The sequence below is a fragment of the Danio aesculapii genome, chromosome 4 (genome assembly GCF_903798145.1).
Source record: "Danio aesculapii chromosome 4, fDanAes4.1, whole genome shotgun sequence".
NCBI lineage: Eukaryota > Metazoa > Chordata > Actinopteri > Cypriniformes > Danionidae > Danio > Danio aesculapii.
This window is the reverse complement of record NC_079438.1, coordinates 48,079,425-48,099,124: the sequence shown is the minus strand read 5'-3', so window position 1 is coordinate 48,099,124 and position 19,700 is coordinate 48,079,425. Positions and strand designations below refer to the sequence as shown.

The 19,700-nt window shown below is 35.5% G+C and overlaps 3 protein-coding genes across 3 annotated transcripts in view; all 3 read right to left on the bottom strand.

Moving 5' to 3' along the window:
- The window catches only part of LOC130223542 (uncharacterized), a 160,987-nt gene extending 151,476 nt beyond the window's left edge, over positions 1-9,511 (bottom strand). The window contains 10 exon segments of the mRNA XM_056456383.1: positions 3,827-4,150; positions 4,320-4,389; positions 4,447-4,784; positions 5,969-6,286; positions 6,346-6,459; positions 6,616-6,930; positions 7,060-7,389; positions 7,627-7,941; positions 8,248-8,377; positions 9,416-9,511. Of these exon segments, the coding sequence (XP_056312358.1) occupies positions 3,827-4,150; positions 4,320-4,389; positions 4,447-4,784; positions 5,969-6,286; positions 6,346-6,459; positions 6,616-6,930; positions 7,060-7,389; positions 7,627-7,941; positions 8,248-8,377; positions 9,416-9,511 (2,350 nt within the window).
- An 894-nt stretch (positions 9,512-10,405) lies between these two features.
- On the bottom strand, positions 10,406-16,501 carry LOC130223541 (scavenger receptor cysteine-rich type 1 protein M130). Its single transcript, XM_056456381.1, has 15 exons — positions 16,084-16,501; positions 15,844-15,927; positions 15,437-15,754; positions 13,880-14,176; positions 13,732-13,809; positions 13,240-13,563; positions 12,934-13,152; positions 12,752-12,835; positions 11,711-11,770; positions 11,351-11,407; positions 11,181-11,258; positions 11,009-11,068; positions 10,833-10,886; positions 10,620-10,673; positions 10,406-10,529 (listed from the first exon to the last, which is right to left on the bottom strand). The coding sequence occupies exons 1-15, from the start codon at positions 16,499-16,501 to the stop codon at positions 10,441-10,443; spliced, it is 2,274 nt and encodes a 757-aa protein (XP_056312356.1). The 3' UTR covers positions 10,406-10,440.
- A 1,459-nt stretch (positions 16,502-17,960) lies between these two features.
- LOC130223540 (scavenger receptor cysteine-rich domain-containing group B protein-like) lies at positions 17,961-18,396 on the bottom strand (the record flags this gene model as incomplete). The annotated part of the gene is made up of 2 exons (XM_056456380.1): positions 18,299-18,396; positions 17,961-18,208 (listed from the first exon to the last, which is right to left on the bottom strand). Coding segments are annotated over exons 1-2 (306 nt in total), but the record flags the coding sequence as incomplete, so codon positions are not given.
- Positions 18,397-19,700: the final 1,304 nt, after the last annotated feature.

Sequence of the window (19,700 nt, the reverse complement as noted above, 5' to 3'; positions counted from 1 at the left end):
AATGAAGCATTACAATTAAATAAGCAAATTCATATTTATTTATTGTTATTTATAATAATAACGATAATAATAAAACATTTCTGATCACATAAGATAAAATTTTATATGGCATACATGGCATTTTTATTCAAAGAATTACTATAAGCACACAAAATGAACCCAGAGATATTTTAAGTATTATTCACTCAATAAACTCCAGTTGTTGCAGTGATGCTGAGGCTGATACATCTCTGAGGGACACTTGATAAATTACTGATGGTCATTTGATACATCTCTGATGGTCATAGATGTCTTTAAGTCACTGCTGTTGTGCTTTTAAGAATCACAAAGTTCACACTAACTTCTGTCTACGCAAGATTTTTATTGCACTGAACAAAGCTTTTAACTTAAAAAACTCTAAACTTATAACAATCATAAAATAATTATAAAAGATATATCAGAAATATCAAAACCAATATTGCTCTTGAGTTCTGAATGATCAGATTTGTTGAACCAAATAACTGGGTTTGATTGTTGACCCAAATGTCTCTCCCTCTTTGTTTGACTCGTCCACATCATCATAATCTGTTATTGAAAAGAAAAATCTCACTTCATATTAATGTTTTACTGTGTAAACATTTAAGTTTGTATTCTAAAAACATTTGAATAACGTACCCAGCAGGTTTCTCACATCTTCACTCACATCATCATATTCCTCCTGATCTCCCTCTAATCAATATTATTAATAATATTACTAACACTGTGATATTGATTATATTATAAAACTCTTTGATCTTGAACACTTTAAGGATCCTTTTCCTTATAAATGACGAATATAAAATGCATTTTGAGCATGCAAAGGGAATTAAAAATAGTAGTTCAACTCACCTGTCACATTCTGTCCATTAATGATGACATCATCATAACTCTCTGCTGTGTTCACTAAACATGCGAGTGAAAATGAGACAAAATGTAATTTAGGGCAAAAAATGTATAAAAACGTAATAAAATACATAATCTAGATTTAATAAGAATATTAAAAATTATATATAATAAAGTAAAACCTTTTTTAATAGAGCTCTGTTCACTGGTCATGACATCATCATAGCTCTCAGGTGTGTTTTCTACAAATTCACACAATTATTAATAAGCTCACATTAATCAAGACATTTATATTCCATATACTGTAATATTTTAAAGCATTTAATACATAGATACACAATAACACAGCGACACCTGTCTCATAATCTGGTTTCAGTCCATCAGTGATGACATCATCGTAGTATCCCAGTGTATTTTCCTTCATCTTCTCTTCTGCATCAACACACAAAATGTTAAGCTAAGATATGTTGATATTGGAGGTCAGGTGGAGGTGAGTCATGTGATTAATTATGAAGGTCACTGACCTTTTAGGCCACTGTTGCTGGTGACGTCATCATAATATGCAGTTCTGAACTCTCTTTCTATAGAGGGGAGCAAACCGTTAATATATACTGTAAGTAAAGAGTGGTGTTTAGAAAGTATTGAGTCATTTGTTATATTTAATATGTTATATGTTAATAAAACACATGAATCCTACACACATTATTCCAAAAACATATATATATATTGAAGACGGAGTGAAAATGAGCTTTATTTCTCAAACCTGAGAGAAGACCATCAGCATCTTCATATCCAGAATGCAGCTCTTCAGAGATGAGACTCTCTGTTAAAAGAAGAGCAGAAGAATCAGAAACATGTTCATCATTACAGACTGAATCCTCATTTACTTGATTATGAAGCATTTTGTAAATGAAAACACAGGAAAATATTCATTATTTTAATTTTAAAATAATTAGAAACAGAAAACACGGGATTTCATGCAGAAAACACGTGATTTAATGTTGAAAACACATGATTTTATGCTGAAAACACGTGATTTAATGTTGAAAACACATGATTTAATGTTGAAAACACATGATTTAATGCTGAAAACACATGATTTAATGCTGAAAACACATGATTTAATGCTGAAAACACGTGATTTAATGTTGAAAACACGTGATTTAATGTTGAAAACACATGATTTAATGCTGAAAACACGTGATTTAATGTTGAAAACACGTGATTTAATGTTGAAAACACATGATTTTATGCTGAAAACACGTGATTTAATGTTGAAAACACATGATTTTATGCTGAAAACACGTGATTTAATGTTGAAAACACATGATTTAATGTTGAAAACACGTGATTTAATGTTGAAAACACATGATTTTATGCTGAAAACACGTGATTTAATGTTGAAAACACATGATTTAATGTTGAAAACACGTGATTTAATGTTGAAAACACGTGATTTAATGCTGAAAACACATGATTTAATGTTGAAAACACAAATGTTTATATGTTGAAAATACGTGATTTAATGCTGAAAACACATGATTTTATGCTGAAAGCACATGATTTTATGTTGAAAACACGTGATTTAATGCTGAAAACACATGATTTAATGTTGAAAACACATGATTTTATGTTGAAAACACGTGATTTAATGTTGAAAACACATGATTTTATGTTGAAAACACGTGATTTAATGCTGAAAACACATGATTTAATGTTGAAAACACATGATTTTATGTTGAAAACACATGATTTTATGCTGAAAACACGTGATTTAATGCTGAAAACACATGATTTTATGTTGAAAACACATGATTTTATGTTGAAAACACATGATTTAATGTTGAAAACACATGATTTTATGCTGAAAACACGTGATTTAATGTTAAAAAACACATGATTTAATGTTGAAAACACATGATTTTACGCTGAAAACACGTGATTTAATGTTGCAAACACATGATTTTATGCTGAAAACACGTGATTTAATGTTGAAAACATGATTTTATGCTGAAAACACGTGATTTAATGTTGAAAACACATGATTTTATGCTGAAAACACGTGATTTAATGTTAAAAACACATGATTTAATGCTGAAAACACATGATTTTATGTTGAAAACACGTGATTTAATGATGAAAACACATGATTTTATGCTGAAAACACATGATTTTATGATGAAAACACATGATTTTATGTTGAAAACACATGATTTAATGTTGGCCTTATAAACAAACTCTCATTTATCCTCACATGAACCCATTTACAGTATCTCTGCTTTCCAGAAATAGACACAGGAAGAAACAAGAGCATGTGCGCGCACAGACACACACACATAAACATGCACCTGCAGCTCTGTGGTTTTCTGTCAGGAATTCTGTGGCAGGAGGTTTAACAGGCTAATAATAAATGAACATCAACTGTCTACAGACTCTCTTATTAATCATATTAAATCAGATTAATGCTCATGTCTCACCCCTGTGTGTGAAGTGTTTGTGTTTGTGCTGGATCTCCTCATAAACGGCCTCAGTGGTGGTCCTGTGTCTCCTCTTAGAGAGAGCTGTGAGTGTAGACACACAAACCTGCTGTCAGTTCACAACACATGACTGATCACACACTGAAGAAGACACAATATGACAGTCTCTGGATCTCTCTTACCTCTCCTCATCACTCTGTTCTGCTGAATCAGGATAAGCAGCGGCACTAAGAGCAGTAAGAGCACAACTCCCAGTACAATCAGCAGCACTGGGGGGACTGGGAGAGTTTCTGGACGAGTTTGTGGAGAAGAGACTGATGTTGAGCTCACTGTCTGAGAAACTGCAGCAGAAGATGATGCTGATGTGGCAGGAGTAGTGGACACTGATATATCCGGAAAGTCTATTAAAAAAGATTCAAAATTATGCAAATGACTGAGTTAAATAAAAAACTACTAGCAATAAAAATGTTTTAAAATCTGTCAGTGACCTGCACAGGTGAGTCCAGCATGCTCTTTGTGGGAGCAGTTAGTGTGGCTGTTCAGGGAGAGAGGACAGTCCCACAGGTGAAGCTCATTCCCTCTGCACTGGACTCTGTTTAGCCACACAACACCTTCACCAGCACCAAAGGCTGAATTCCTATCAGCCCTCAGTGCTGCTCCACAACCCAGCTGCCTGCAGACCACCTGAGCATCGCTGATGTCCCAGAGATCATCACAGACTGAGCCCCACACACCGTCATGGTACACCTCCAGCCTCCCAGAGCACCGGCCGTCCCCTCCACGACCTTTTTCCAGTCTGAGAGGAAAATGAGCTGAAACACATATCAACCTCACTGGTCTGCTGCAGCACAACATTTACAACAGTATATTTGTAACACATTTTATAAATATTTAACATTTGAAATTTGAGTTATAAGTACAGTGAAGTTTAAGGTTGTAAAATAATTTAAAGTGATAATTATAAATTCATTGAAACCTTACTTGAACACTTTCTCTGGTGTGAAGATGGTGAGGTGAAACATGTCAGAAGACTTCGAGGAGACTCAAGGGTCTCATCCTCTGAGATTCAAGAAGTTATAATACACAAAATAGTCATATTTAAATAAACTTGACCATTTCAAATCATTTTAAATAAGTAAAAAATATTACTTGAGCAGGTGATATCGGCCACTTCATTATCACAGTCGTTCTGTCCCCAGGCTGCAGATGGACACTGCCATAAAGAGGAATCATATCTTCGACATTGAAGTTTATCGAGCCAATTATGAGACTTTAGTCCTTTTGAATAAGTGGGTTCACTGCCTGATCTTCCACAGTTCAGCTCCTGACAGATTAGACTCGCTGTGTCTCTGTCCATCTTGTTGTAACACACATTTCCCCAGGATCCATTGTAGAAAACCTCCAGATTCCCTTTACAACCTTCAGTTAACCTGATCTCTTTAAACTCTGAAGGAGAAAGAACGAGACTCAACTTCAAGTGATGAATAAGCAATTATTCAGAAAATTTTCTCTTGTGTTGAATAAAACATTAAACTTTTACAAATTAAAACTTGTAGGTTATTAAATGATAAGTGCATTTTCATTTTTGGATTCATTTTCATTTTATAATATTGATAGAATGCAGGGAGCACGGTGGCTCAGTAGTTGTAACCTTGTTGCCTCACAGCAAGGTCTCTGGTTTGAGTCCCGACTGGGCCAAGTGGCATTTCTATGTGGAGTTTGCATGTGCTCCTCGTGCCCCGTGGGTTTCCTCTGGGTGCTCCGGTTTCCCCCACAGCTCTAAGACATGCGCTATAGGTGAATTGGATTAACAAACCTGGCCGTAGTGTATGAGTGTGAATGTACAGTTGAAGTCAGAATTATTAGCTCCCCTTTGAATTTTTTTTTCTTTTTAAAATATTTTCCAAATGATGTTTAACAGAGCAAGGAAATTTTCACAGTATGTCTGATAAGATTTTTTCTTCTGGAGAAAGTGTTATTTGCTTTATTTCGGCTATTTTATTTTAAAATTTTAGGGTTAAAAATTATTAGCCCCTTTAAGCAATATACAATAATTATACAATAACTTGCCTAATAATTACCCTAACCTGCCTAGTTAACCTAATTAGCCTAGTTAAGCCTTTAAATGTCACTTTAAGCTGTATAGAAGTGTCTTGAAAAATATCTAGTAAAATATTATTTACTGTCATCATGGCAAAGATAAAATAAATCAGTTATTAGAAATGAGTTATTAAAACTGTCAGAAATTTGTTCTCTGTTAAACAAAAAAAAAAATAAACAGGGGGGTTAATAATTCTGACTTCAACTGTATATGTGTTTCCCAGTACTGGGTTGTGGCTGTAAGTCTGCTGTGTAAAGCATATGCTGAAATAGTTGGCAACCCTTGATAAATAAGGGACTAAGTCGAAAGAAAAATGATTGAATAGACCAAATGCATAATGTATATCTTTAGCTACATGGAAAAAACAAAAGAATTATGTTTGAATTTTGTTGAAAACTTATCAAATAGTAAATAACTATATTGCGTCCACATTAGAGCATTTGAAAAATCTGCGTCAGTTTAAAAAGTAAAATCAAATTTACATTAATTGAAATTTTCAAACCAACAAGTCATATAAAACATTGTTCACCAGAGCAGACGACTCCTACATCCTCCTTGTGTACGCAGTCATGTTTTCCCCAGCCTGGAGAAGAGCAGCTCCACAGGGACGTCTCATTCCCCTCACACTCCACCTCATCCAGCCATATGGGTCCAGAACCAGGACCAAACCAGGCTGGTACCTGCTGGTTACTGAGGGCCACTCCACACTGCAGCTGTCTGCACACCACATGGGCATCTTTAATATCCCAGGAGTCGTCACACACTGTCCCCCATGAGCCGCTGTGAAAAACCTCCAGCCTCCCTGCACAGTCTCCCCCAGAACCCACCAGCCTGATGGACCCGTGGCCTGATATTCAGAGAAAGAGAAACAAAACTTGGACTTGTATTGTTTTTATTGCTAATAACTAAAAAACCTGAGGAGATTTTTTTTCTCACCAAAGTTCGTGATCGACAGCTGTTGTGTGGAGCTGCAGTTGAGAGTTTCTTGAGAGCTGCAGTTCCCCAGATGAGCTTCACTACCTAGAAAAAGTATTCTTTGTTAGTAAATTTTGTTACTAAAAATACCACTGGTATACTGGTATACACTGGTATACAAAAATATACTACATTTGTTCAATTTGTTTTATTAGCCTGACAGTTATGACCATGAATTCACTACAGTGTGGATTTTCTTACTAGAGCAGATGACTCCAACATCTTGTCTATGAGAACGTTCAGCTCGACTCCATGAAGAGATTGAACATTCGGAGAGTTTTGTTTCATTCCCGTCACAATCAAACACATCAGCCCAGATTTCACCACTTCCCTCTCCAAACCAGTCTGATCCCACAACAGACACAGCAATCCCACAATTCAGCTGTTTACAGAGGACACTGGCAGCTCTCATATCCCAGCATGCATCACACACTGTGCCCCATTTACTGTAGTACTGACGTTCAACTCGACCAGAACAGGAGTCAGTACTATTCACCAGCCTAAGATCTGTGTAACCTGGACAGAGTTCAGTGACACTAATCAAACCAAAAGTAGGATAAACAATAGTTACATTTTAGCATTTAACAGTTACTATATTAACATTTAACAAATACTCTATAGCGAGCTGGAACATTGATATTTTACCAGAACATATCAGTCCCACATCATTGTCATGGGTGCAGTTTATATTATTACTGGAAGTGTAAGTTGACGATGAACAGTGGCGAATGTTTGATTCATTTCCTCTGCAGTGAATCTCTTGTGTCCACATCTGAGCGTCTCCTTTACCAAAAGCAGCTGCTTTCAGCACCTGAGCAGGAGCCCCACAGTCCAGCTCTCTACACACAACCTCTGCATCCTGCTGGTCAAAGGCAGCATCACACACTGAAGCCCAGCCACCAACAAGAAGCATCTCCACTCTCCCGGAGCACAGAGACCCATCCACAAGTCTTGATCTTCCGTAATTGAAAGTTTCTGTTTATATTTACACAAATAAGGCAGATTATTTTATAGATGTAAAAAATAAAAGCAAGAACACTCTATTTTTAAAATGAATTACAGTATTTTATACCACTAAGAATGCAAATGATCTGTTTATTGTAAATAAAAACACATATACTGTAAGTAGAAATTTTGGACTTATTTTAATGTTTATGTGTTTTAAGCGTTTTGTCAGTGACGCATTATCAGGTTATGTATGAAGCAGCTCACCTAAGCATTTCACTCCAGCATCATGTTCATGACCACAGCCATGATTACCCCATCCATATGATCTACAGTTTTTCAGTGTTGATTCTGATCCATTGCAATGCACATTATCCATCCAGATTGGTCCTGATCCTTGTCCAAATTTATGACGCATCAGAGCTTTTACAGCCTCTCCACATCCCAGTTCTCTACACACCACTGCAGCTTCAATCTTACGCCAGTTCCTGTAGCACACTGTTCCCCACTGACTATTATGATAAACTTCCACTCGACCACTGCAGGGACTGTTTCCACCAACCAGCCTTACGTGCTCAAAATCTATACATGAAGGGCAAGAAGAGATTGAGGTAGTAGCAGTAAAATAGCCTTTTATTAATTGTAGAATATTACAAAGTTAAGTAATGTACTGTATAATTATATGATGCGAAAAACATATAAAATATTAAATTAAATATTTAATTACATATATATTTTTTAATTTGAACAATTAAAGCTGGGGCTGTACGCTCTTCTGAACAAGAGCATTTGAAATGTCTGTGAATTTATAATATTTATAGTATTTCTTGCGAAATTAAGCAATAATTAATTATTAAATGTACCTCTATGTTGTCCATTTGTACCTACCAGATGTGGTTATAGAGACTGCAAAGAAGAGTAAAATGAGTGTCAAACATCGCTCCATCTTCTTCTTGGTCTGTCTGTCTCTGTGTGTTTGTCCTCTGCTCAGACTGAAGAAAGTGTCTCCTGTGAGCTCCTAAAGAGAGAGAGAGAGAGACTCACAGCTACCAATGACTCTCACTGTTACCTTATTAGACACAACAGAGGAAATCATCAAACACAATCAGTGACAAATCAGAAAGCAGCATTTGGATTTTCTCCATATATATCAATAAAGTGTGAGCGCTGATGAGCGGGACTCCTCCTCCAGCGTCAAGAAGAGACACTTCACTGAGGACAGACTCGTGTCAGTCAGAAGTCAGACTGGAGATAAACTTAACTGATACAGAAACATTGAGGATTATAGCCTGAACACTGCACATACCAGCTCTGATTATTAATTTGTGCAAGTCTGAACACACTTCAAATATTTACAACTTATAAAAACTATTTTATCATAACAATTTTTAACCACATGATTTCTGGATAAATTCTATCAAATGTTACTGTCAATTCAATTTTACTACTTTACAACACTTTTGCTTAGTTTAACCCAATTTAACACATACAAAATATATGGTTATTGTCTATAAATATATAAATATCTAAATTATAAAACAAATAGAGCATTTTGTAGTTTAGGGGACTCATGTAAATCATTTAAAGAGAATTTTAATATCACAGCTCTGATGGGCTGAACAAAAGCACAATAAGCAGTGAGTTAATATATTATAAAATAAACTAGATTGATTGTTTATATAAAACAAGAGCTATTTAGACAAAATGTAATGATTTATGTTCCAAAATACTGATTTGGGATTTTATCAGACATTATACCTGTAGATTTTTAAACCTGCAACGCGTAATTCATCCAGCAGATGGAGGCAAAACACTGTTAATAGTAAGGATGAGCAGAGTCTCGTTCTCCTGTCAGTGTATGGTGGAGATATTCTCTGATTTACTTTTGTTGGACTGAAAGTGTACATTTCTTTATTCACAGCTACACTACAGCAGCAAATCGAATTTATTTCAGGTAGAGCTCATTTCACAGCACATGATTATACTCTTTTGTAGCTGCTTCGTATAATAGGCCTACAATGAATGGCAGAATAGTTAATCGTCTCTGTAAACAGACCTCCACAGTTCTGGTTTTGGTGTCCTCCTTCAGGAAAAAGTTAAAACTGCCACCATACATACACAAAGCCTGTTGGTCATCAGAGCAATCAAGCATTTTTCTCAATAGTATCTGGATGCAGCCTTAATGATGAACGCTGATATTGCTCATCTCAGCAATGCAATGTCTGACACAATGCACTCAATTGAGCTAGTGACGTCACAGTAAGAGGTAGAGTTAGGTGAGTCCATTAAAAAGCATTGCATGCAGCTCAGATTGCATCTGCAACAGATCTGCATCCAGACCCCTCTCATTTTTATTCCCTCTGATCCTAGATATATTACTACTAGCTTATATTAACATAAAAATAAGTTGATTAAGTTTATTCACCTAATCAACCGAAAATAAATCTGAATATTATCGTTTTGTCATTAAGGGAGAAACTCTATGCTGCAGACAATGACTATTTTTATCCAACAGGAATATTAAAAGTAACAGGACTTTGCCATGGTTGTATTTGTGACTCCTACAGTTGTGTATGAATACGCAGTGACGTCACACTACAGACATCTTCTGTGAATTTATTTATTGTTATTAATAATAATGATAATAATAAAACATTTTTGATCACATAAGATAAAATTTTATACACATGGCATTTTTATTCAAAGAATTACTATAAGCACACAAAATGAACCCAGAGATATTTTAAGTATTATTCACTCAATAAACTCCAGTTGTTGCAGTGATGCTGAGGCTGATACATCTCTGAGGGGCACTTGATAAATTACTGATGGTCATTTGATACATCTCTGATGGTCATAGATGTCTTTAAGTCACTGCTGTTGTGCTTTTAAGAATCACAAAGTTCACACAAACCTCTGTCTACGCAAGATTTTTATTGCAATGAACAAAGCTGAATAAAAAAATCACATAAAATATATAACTTTAACAACTTTTTATTAAAAAATAATAACAATCCTAAAATAATTATAAAAGATATATCAGAAATATCAAAACCAATATTACTCTTGAGTTCTGAGTGATCAGATTTGTTGAACCAAATAACTGGGTTTGATTGTTGACCCAAACGTCTCTCCCTCTTCGTTTGTCTCGTCGTCCACATCATCATAATCTGTTATTGAAAATGAAAATCTCACATCATATTAATGTTTTACTGTGTAAACAATTAAGTTTGTATTCTAAAAACATTTGAAAAACGTACCCAGCAGGTTTCTCACATCTTCACTCACATCATCATATTCCTCCTGATCTCCCTCTAATCAATATTATTAATAATATTACTAACACTGTGATATTGATTATATTATAAAACTCTTTGATCTTGAACACTTTAAGGATCATTTTCTCCATAAATGACGAATATAAAATGCATTTTGAGCATGCAAAGGGAATTAAAAATAGTAGTTCAACTCACCTGTTACATTCTGTCCATTAATGATGACATCATCATAACTCTCTGCTGTGTTCACTAAACATGCGAGTGAAAATGAGACAAAATGTAATTTAGGCCAAAAAATTAATAAAAACGTAATAAAATACATAATCTAGATTTGATAAGAATATTAAAAATTATATATAATAAAGTAAAACCTTTTTTAATAGAGCTCTGTTCACTGGTCATGACATCATCATAGCTCTCAGCTGTGTTTTCTACAAATTCACACAATTATTATTAAACTCACATTAATCAAGACATTTATATTCAATATACTGTAATATTTTAAAGCATTTAATACATAATAACACAATAACACAGTGACACCTGTCTCATAATCTGGTTTCAGTCCATCAGTGATGACATCATCATAGTATCCCAGTGTATTTTCCTTCATCTTCTCTTCTGCATCAACACACAATATGTTAAGCTAAGATATGTTGATATTGGAGGTCAGGTAGAGGTAAGTCATGTGATTAATTATGAAGGTCACTGACCTTTTAGGCTACTGGTACTGGTGACGTCATCATAATATGCAGTTCTGAACTCTTTTTCTATAGGGGGAGCAAACCGTTAATATATACTGTAAGTAAAGAGTGGTGTTTAGAAAGTATTGAGTCATTTGTTATATTTAATATGTTATATGTTAATAAAACACATGAATCCTACACACATTATTCCAAAAACATATATATATATATATATATATATATATATATATATATATATATATATATATATATATATATATATATATATATATATATATATATATATATATATATATATATATATATATATACTGTATATACTGTATATATTGAAGATGGAGTGAAAATGAGCTTTATTTCTCAAACCTGAGAGAAGATCATCAGCATCTTCATATCCAGAATGCAGCTCTTCAGAGATGAGACTCTCTGTTAAAAGAAGAGCAGAAGAATCAGAAACATGTTCATCATTACAGACTGAATCCTCATTTACTTGATTATGAAGCATTTTGTAAATGACAACACAGGAAAATATTCATTATTTTAATTTTAAAACACATGATTTAATGCTGAAAACACATGATTTTATGCTGAAAACACATGATTTAATGCTGAAAACACATGATTTTATGCTGAAAACACGTGATTTAATGCTGAAAACACATGATTTTATGCTGAAAACACATCATTTAATGCTGAAAACACATGATTTTATGCTGAAAACATGTGATTTAATGTTGAAAACACATGATTTATGCTGAAAACACATGATTTATGCTGAAAACACATGATTTAATGTTGAAAACACATGATTTTATGCTGAAAACACGTGATTTAATGTTAAAAACACATGATTTAATGCTGAAAACACATGATTTAATGCTGAAAACACATGATTTAATGTTGAAAACACATGATTTTATGCTGAAAACACATAATTTAATGCTGAAAACACATGATTTAATGTTGAAAACACATGATTTTATGCTGAAAACACATGATTTTATGCTGAAAACACATGATTTTATGCTGAAAACACATGATTTTATGCTGAAAACACATGATTTAATGTTGACCTTATAAACAAACTCTCATTTATCCTCATATGAACCCATTTACAGTATCTCTGCTTTCCAGAAATAGACACAGGAAGAAACAAGAGCATGTGCGTGCACACACACACACACACACACACACACACACACACACACACACACACACACACACACACACACACACACACACACACACACACACACACACACACACATAAACATGCACCTGCAGCTCTGTGGTTTTCTGTCAGGAATTCTGTGGCAGGAGGTTTAACAGGCTAATAATAGATGAACATCAACTGTCTACAGACTCTCTTATTAATCATATTAAATCAGATTAATGCTCATGTCTCACCCCTGTGTGTGAAGTGTTTGTGTTTGTGCTGGATCTCCTCATAAACGGCCTCAGTGGTGGTCCTGTGTCTCCTCTTAGAGAGAGCTGTGAGTGTAGACAAACAAACCTGCTGTCAGTTCACAACACATGACTGATCACACACTGAAGAAGACACAATATGACAGTCTCTGGATCTCTCTTACCTCTCCTCATCACTCTGTTCTGCTGAATCAGGATTAGCAGCGGCACTAAGAGCAGTAAGAGCACAACTCCCAGTACAATCAGCAGCACTGGGGGGACTGGGAGAGTTTCTGGACGAGTTTGTGGAGGAGAGACTGATGTTGAGCTCACTGTCTGAGAAACTGCAGCAGAAGATGATGCTGATGTGGCAGGAGTAGTGGACACTGATATATCCGGAAAGTCTATTAAAAAAGATTCAAAATTATGCAAATGACTGAGTTAAATAAAAAACTACTAGCAATAAAAATGTTTTAAAATCTGTCAGTGACCTGCACAGGTGAGTCCAGCGTGCTCTTTGTGGGAGCAGTCAGTGTGGTTGTTCAGGGAGAGAGGACAGTCCCACAGGTGAAGCTCATTCCCTCTGCACTGGACTCTGTTCAGCCACACAACACCTTCACCAGCACCAAAGGCTGAATTCCTATCAGCCCTCAGTGCTGGTCCACAACCCAGCTGCCTGCAGACCACCTGAGCATCGCTGATGTCCCAGAGATCATCACAGACTGAGCCCCACACACCGTCATGATACACCTCCAGCCTCCCAGAGCACCGGCCGTCCCCTCCACGACCTTTTTCCAGTCTGAGAGGAAAATGAGCTGAAACACACATCAACCTCACTGATCTGCTGCAGCACAGCATTTACAACAGTATATTTGTAACACCTTTTATAAATATTTAACATTTGAAATTTGAGTTTTAAGTACAGTGAAGTTTAAGGTTGTAAAATAATTTAAAGTGATAATAATAAATTCATTAAACCTTACTTGAACACTTTCTCTGGTGTGAAGATGGTGAGGTGGAACATGTCAGAAGACTTCGAGGAGACTCAAGGGTCTGATCATCTGAGATCAATAGTCATATTTAAATAAACTTGACCATTTCAAATCATTTTAAATAAGTAAAAAATATTACTTGAGCAGGTGATATCGGCCACTTCATTATCACAGTCGTTCTGTCCCCAGGCTGCAGATGGACACTGCCATAAAGAGGAATCATATCTTCGACATTGAAGTTTATCGAGCCAATTATGAGACTTTAGTCCTTTTGAATGACTGGGTTCACTGGCAGATCTTCCACAGTTCAGCTCTTGACAGATCAGACTCGCTGTGTCTCTGTCCATCTTGTTGTAACACACATTTCCCCAGGATCCATTGTAGAAAACCTCCAGATTCCCTTTACAACCTTCAGTTAACCTGATCTCTTTAAACTCTGGAGGGGAAAAAACGAGAATCAACTTCAAGTGATGAATAAGCAATTATTCAGAAAATGTTCTCTTGTGTTGAATGGAAAATTAAAACTTGTAGTTAAGTTAAAACTTAAATGATAAGTGCATTTTTATTTTTCGGTGACTTATTTTTTATTTTATAATATTAATAGAATGCAGGCAGCATGGTGGCTCAGTAGTTGTATCACTGTCGCCTCACAGCAAGAAAGTCACTGGTTTGAGTCCTGACTGGGCCAAGTGGCATTTCTGTGTGGAGTTTGCATGTGCTCCTCGTAGCCCGTGGGTTTCCTCTGGGTGCTCCGGTTTCCCCCACAGCTCTAAGACATGCGCTATAGGTGAATTAGATAAACAAACCTGGCCGTAGTGTATGAGTGTGAATGTACAGTTGAAGTCAGAATTATTAGCTCCCCTTTGAATTTTTTTTCTTCTTAAAATATTTTTCAAATGATGTTTAACAGAGCAAGGAAATTTTCACAGTATGTCTGATAAGATTTTTTCTTCTGGAGAAAGTCTTATTTGCTTTATTTTGGCTAGAATAAAAGCTGTTTTTAATTTTTTAAAAACCATTTTAGGGTTAAAAATTATTAGCCCCTTTAAGCAATATACAATAATTATACAATAACTTGCCTAATTACTCTAACCTGCCTAGTTAACGTAATTAACCTAGTTAAGCCTTTAAATGTCACTTTAAGCTGTATAGAAGTGTCTTGAAAAATATCTAGTAAAATATTATTTACTGTCATCATGGCAAAGATAAAATAAATCAGTTATTAGAAATGAGTTATTAAAACTGTCAGAAATTTGTTCTCTGTTAAACAAAAAAAATAAACAGGGGGGCTAATAATTCTGACCTCAACTGTATATGTGTTTCCCAGTACTAGGTTGTGGTTGTAAGTCTGCTGTGTAAAGCATATGCTGAAATAGTTGGCAACCCTTGATAAATAAGGGACTAAGTCGAAAGAAAATAAATGATTGAATAGACCAAATGCATAATGTATATCTTTAGCTACATGGAAAAAACAAAAGAATTATGTTTCCTTTAAGTGATTCACTGAAATTTATATTCATGAATTCGTGATTATTACCTTAAATTTAAGTGTTTTGTTGAAAACTTATCAAATAGTAAATAACTATATTGCGTCCACATTAGAGCATTTGAAAAATCTGCGTCAGTTTAAAAAGTAAAATCAAATTTACATTAATTGAAATTTTCAAACCAACAAGTCATATAAAACATTGTTCACCAGAGCAGACGACTCCAACATCCTCCTTGTGTACGCAGTCATGTTTTCCCCAGCCTGGAGAAGAGCAGCTCCACAGGGACGTCTCATTCCCCTCACACTCCACCTCATCCAGCCATATGGGTCCAGAACCAGGACCAAACCAGGCTGGTACCTGCTGGTTACTGAGGGCCACTCCACACTGCAGCTGTCTGCACACCACATGGGCATCTTTAATATCCCAGGAGTCGTCACACACTGTCCCCCATGAGCCGCTGTGAAAAACCTCCAGCCTCCCTGCACAGTCTCCCCCAGAACCCACCAGCCTGATGGACCCGCGGCCTGATATTCAGAGAAAGAGAAACAAAACTTGGACTTGTATTGTTTTTATTGCTAATAACTAAAAAACCTGAGGAGATTGTTTTTCTCACCAAAGTTCGTGATCGACAGCTGTTGTGTGGAGCTGCAGTTGAGAGTTTCTTGAGAGCTGCAGTTCCCCAGATGAGCTTCACTACCTAGAAAAAGTATTATTTGTTAGTAAATTGAGTTACTAAAAATACCACTGGTATATTGGTATACACTGGTATACAAAAATATACTACATTTGTTCAATTTGTTTTATTAGCCTGACAGTTATGACCATGAATTCACTACAGTGTGGGTTTTCTTACTAGAGCAGATGACTCCAACATCTCGTCTATGAGAACGTTCAGCTCGACTCCATGAAGAGATTGAACATTCGGAGAGTTTTGTTTCATTCCCGTCACAATCAAACACATCAGCCCAGATTTCACCACTTCCCTCTCCAAACCAGTCTGATCCCACAACAGACACAGCAATCCCACAATTCAGCTGTTTACAGAGGACACTGGCAGCTCTCATATCCCAGCATGCATCACACACTGTGCCCCATTTACTGAGATACTGAAGCTCCACTCTTCCAGAACAAGAGTCTGAACCATTAACCAGTCGGAGATCAGTGTAACCTGGACAAACAACCCAGCGGTTATATAAACAGTAGTCTGAGTTCAGAGAACAGAAATGAAATGCAGGGTTTTCAATCTCTTTGATGCCATGGACCCTCCACATATAATCATTATTTTGTGTGGGGGATCCCAGTCTTTAAATATAAAATTCATCTACAATAATTGCTGTATTAAGGCTTAATTGATAAGATGAAAATATACTATTATGAACAGGCATTAATGTATTAAAATTACCTATTAATCTTTAAGTTTATATTACATTTACTTTTTTTAAAAACATTTATCAAAGTACTGATCTTATTTATTTATTTATTTCCGAAAACACAGTCCAAAGACATGCGCTATAAATAAATTGGATGAGTGTGGCAGTGTGTGTGAGAGTGTGAGAGTGTATGGGTGTTTCCCAGTATTGGGTAGCGGCTTAAAAGGGCATCCGCTGCATAAAAAAACATGCCGGAATAGTTGGTGGTTCATTCTGCTGTGGTGACCCCTGATAAATAAGGCACTAAGTTAAATGAAAAAAATCTTTTTATTTCATTTGATTATTTTGATTTATTCATTCATTAATTTTAATTCAATTATTACTAATATATTATTGTTTCTAATAGTTATTTGTGTTAATGATTAACTAAATCATATTTTTATTTATCAGAACATTTGTGCATGCTTTTCTTTTAAACATTGAAATTCACTGATTGAAAACCCCTAATATATATTATGTATATATAATTTATTTCAAGAATATTTATACTCAACCAGAACAGATCAATCCAACATCATTGTCATGGGAACAGCCTTGCTTCTGTGTTGATAATTTGGGACAGGTGTGAATGTGAGACTCATTTCCACTGCACTGAATCTCCTCTGACCAAACTCGACCTTTCCCTTTGCCAAAAGCAGCTGCTCTCAGCACCTGTACAGGAGCCCCACAGTCCAACTGTCTGCACACAACCTCTGCATCCTGCTGGTCAAAGGCAGCGTCACACACTGAACCCCAGGTGTTGCCAAACATCACTTCTAATCTCCCAGAGCACAGATGAAACCCATTCACAAGCCGAAGTCCTTGTCCTATTATAAAATATGATAAATTATTAAATTATAAAGAAACAAAGTTCATTAAACATCTTTACTCACATGGATAGCCAGAGAATACTAACAATAATTTTTTGACCTCGTATTTCATTAATTCACTTAATCTGTACATTCTTTGGGTAAAATTGTTATCAAATGAATGATGTAAATAAGATTGTTATGTTAGACTGTCTGTAGATGAATCGACATGTTTACTGGAGATTCCCTCCTTAACAGTTTATTATAAGGAAATAAGGAATGAGGATGAATATACTGTATTATTATAAACAAAACAATTAAACGGATTTACTGCTTTAAAGGGTTAGCATTGGTTGTTTGTTGACAATATATCAGATGCATTATACAGCTTAAAGGAGAATTATGAAAGTCTTGTAACAACAAACTTAGTTTTGGGGCAGCTTACCTGAACAGACGACACCAGCATCTTCAGCATGATTACATTTACTTGACAAGTAGCTGTAAGAATTACAGTCTTTCAGTGCAGTCTCTGATCCACTGCAGCGTACATAAGCCATTAAAATAGATCCTGATCCTTGTCCAAAGTGAGCATTATATGTTGGTTTTACAGCGGTCCCACAGTTCAGTTCTCTACACAACACTGCAGCATCGACAATATCCCAGTAACGCTGACACACTGTTCCCCACTGATCGTTTTGAAGAACCTCCACTCGACCAGCACAGGGATTATTGCCATTCACCAACCTCACATTCACACCGTCTACACATAAGTGAGACATATAATAAAAATATCAACTATAGTATGCAAAGTATAACATTACTTTTGACCCTGAGTATGTACAGTACCTACCAGACGTGATGAGTTTTGCTGTAAACACCAGAAGCATCAGCATCAGTTTCCCCATCATAACACAAACTATTTCTTCAACTCAGAACACAAGCACAAGTTTATCCTCTGCTCAGACTGAAGAAAGTGTCTCCTGTGAGCTCCTAAAGAGAGAGAGAGAGACTCACAGCTGCCAATGACTCTCACTGTTACCTTATTAGACACAACAGAGGAAATCATCAAACACAATCAGTGACAAATCAGAAAGCAGCATTTGGATTTTCTCCATATATATCAATAAAGTATGAGCGCTGATGAGCGGGACTCCTCCTCCAGCGTCAAGAAGAGACACTTCACTGAGGACAGACTCGTGTCAGTCAGAAGTCAGCCTGGAGATAAACACACTAAACTTAAAGCAGATGATACAGAAACACTGAAGATTATATGATGAACACAGCACAGACAAACACGGATGAATAATTTTTGTAAGTCTGAATACACTTCAAATACCTACAACTTATAAAGAATTTTTTTATAATGACAAATTTTAATAAATGTTTATTTTTTAACCAGGTTGTTCCTCTGTAAATTAGTGTAAATGGGTAGTACAATCGCCTCACAGCAAGAAGGTCTCGGCTGGGTCAGTTGGCATTTCTGTGTGGAGTTTGCATGTTCTCCTGTGTTCGCGTGGTTTTCCTCTGGGTGCTTTGGTTTCCCGAAAGTGAATTGGGTAGGCTAAATTGTCTGGATAAGTTGGCGGTTCATTCCGCTGTGGCGACCCCAGGTTAATAAAGGGATTAAGCAGAAAAGAAAATGAATGAATTAATTAGCTTAGCAGGTATACCTTGGATAATAATAATAATAATAATAATAATAATAATAATAATAATAATAATAATAAAAAGAACAATAATAATATTATCATCATTCATTCATATTTGCTTCGGCTTAGTCTCCTTATTTATCAGGGGTCGCCACAGCAGAATGAACCGCCTACTTAACCAGCCTTCTAGCACTGGGAAAATATTATTATTATTATTATTATTATTATTATTATTAATAATAATAGCAGTGCTAATATAAATACTAATAAATACTATTATTAAAAACAGCAATAAACATGTCTGTGCAATATTATATTTGTCCAGCAGATGACAGCAAATCATTGCCTATTTCTTGTTATTTATTGCGATTTTAATGGCCTAACTTTTAATATTTATTAATTTGAATAGGCTTGTTATTATATTAATATTTACATATGAGTTTAGCAAACACATAATGATAAGCAGAAGAAAATCTGAAAAAAGGATTAGGCTACATTCTACAGAATAAAGTCAAACAAACAAACTATTAAACAGTTTTAAACTTACACAAATGATTCAGATTCTTTTCACATGCTGAAGTGTCAACACAGTAAACATTAAAA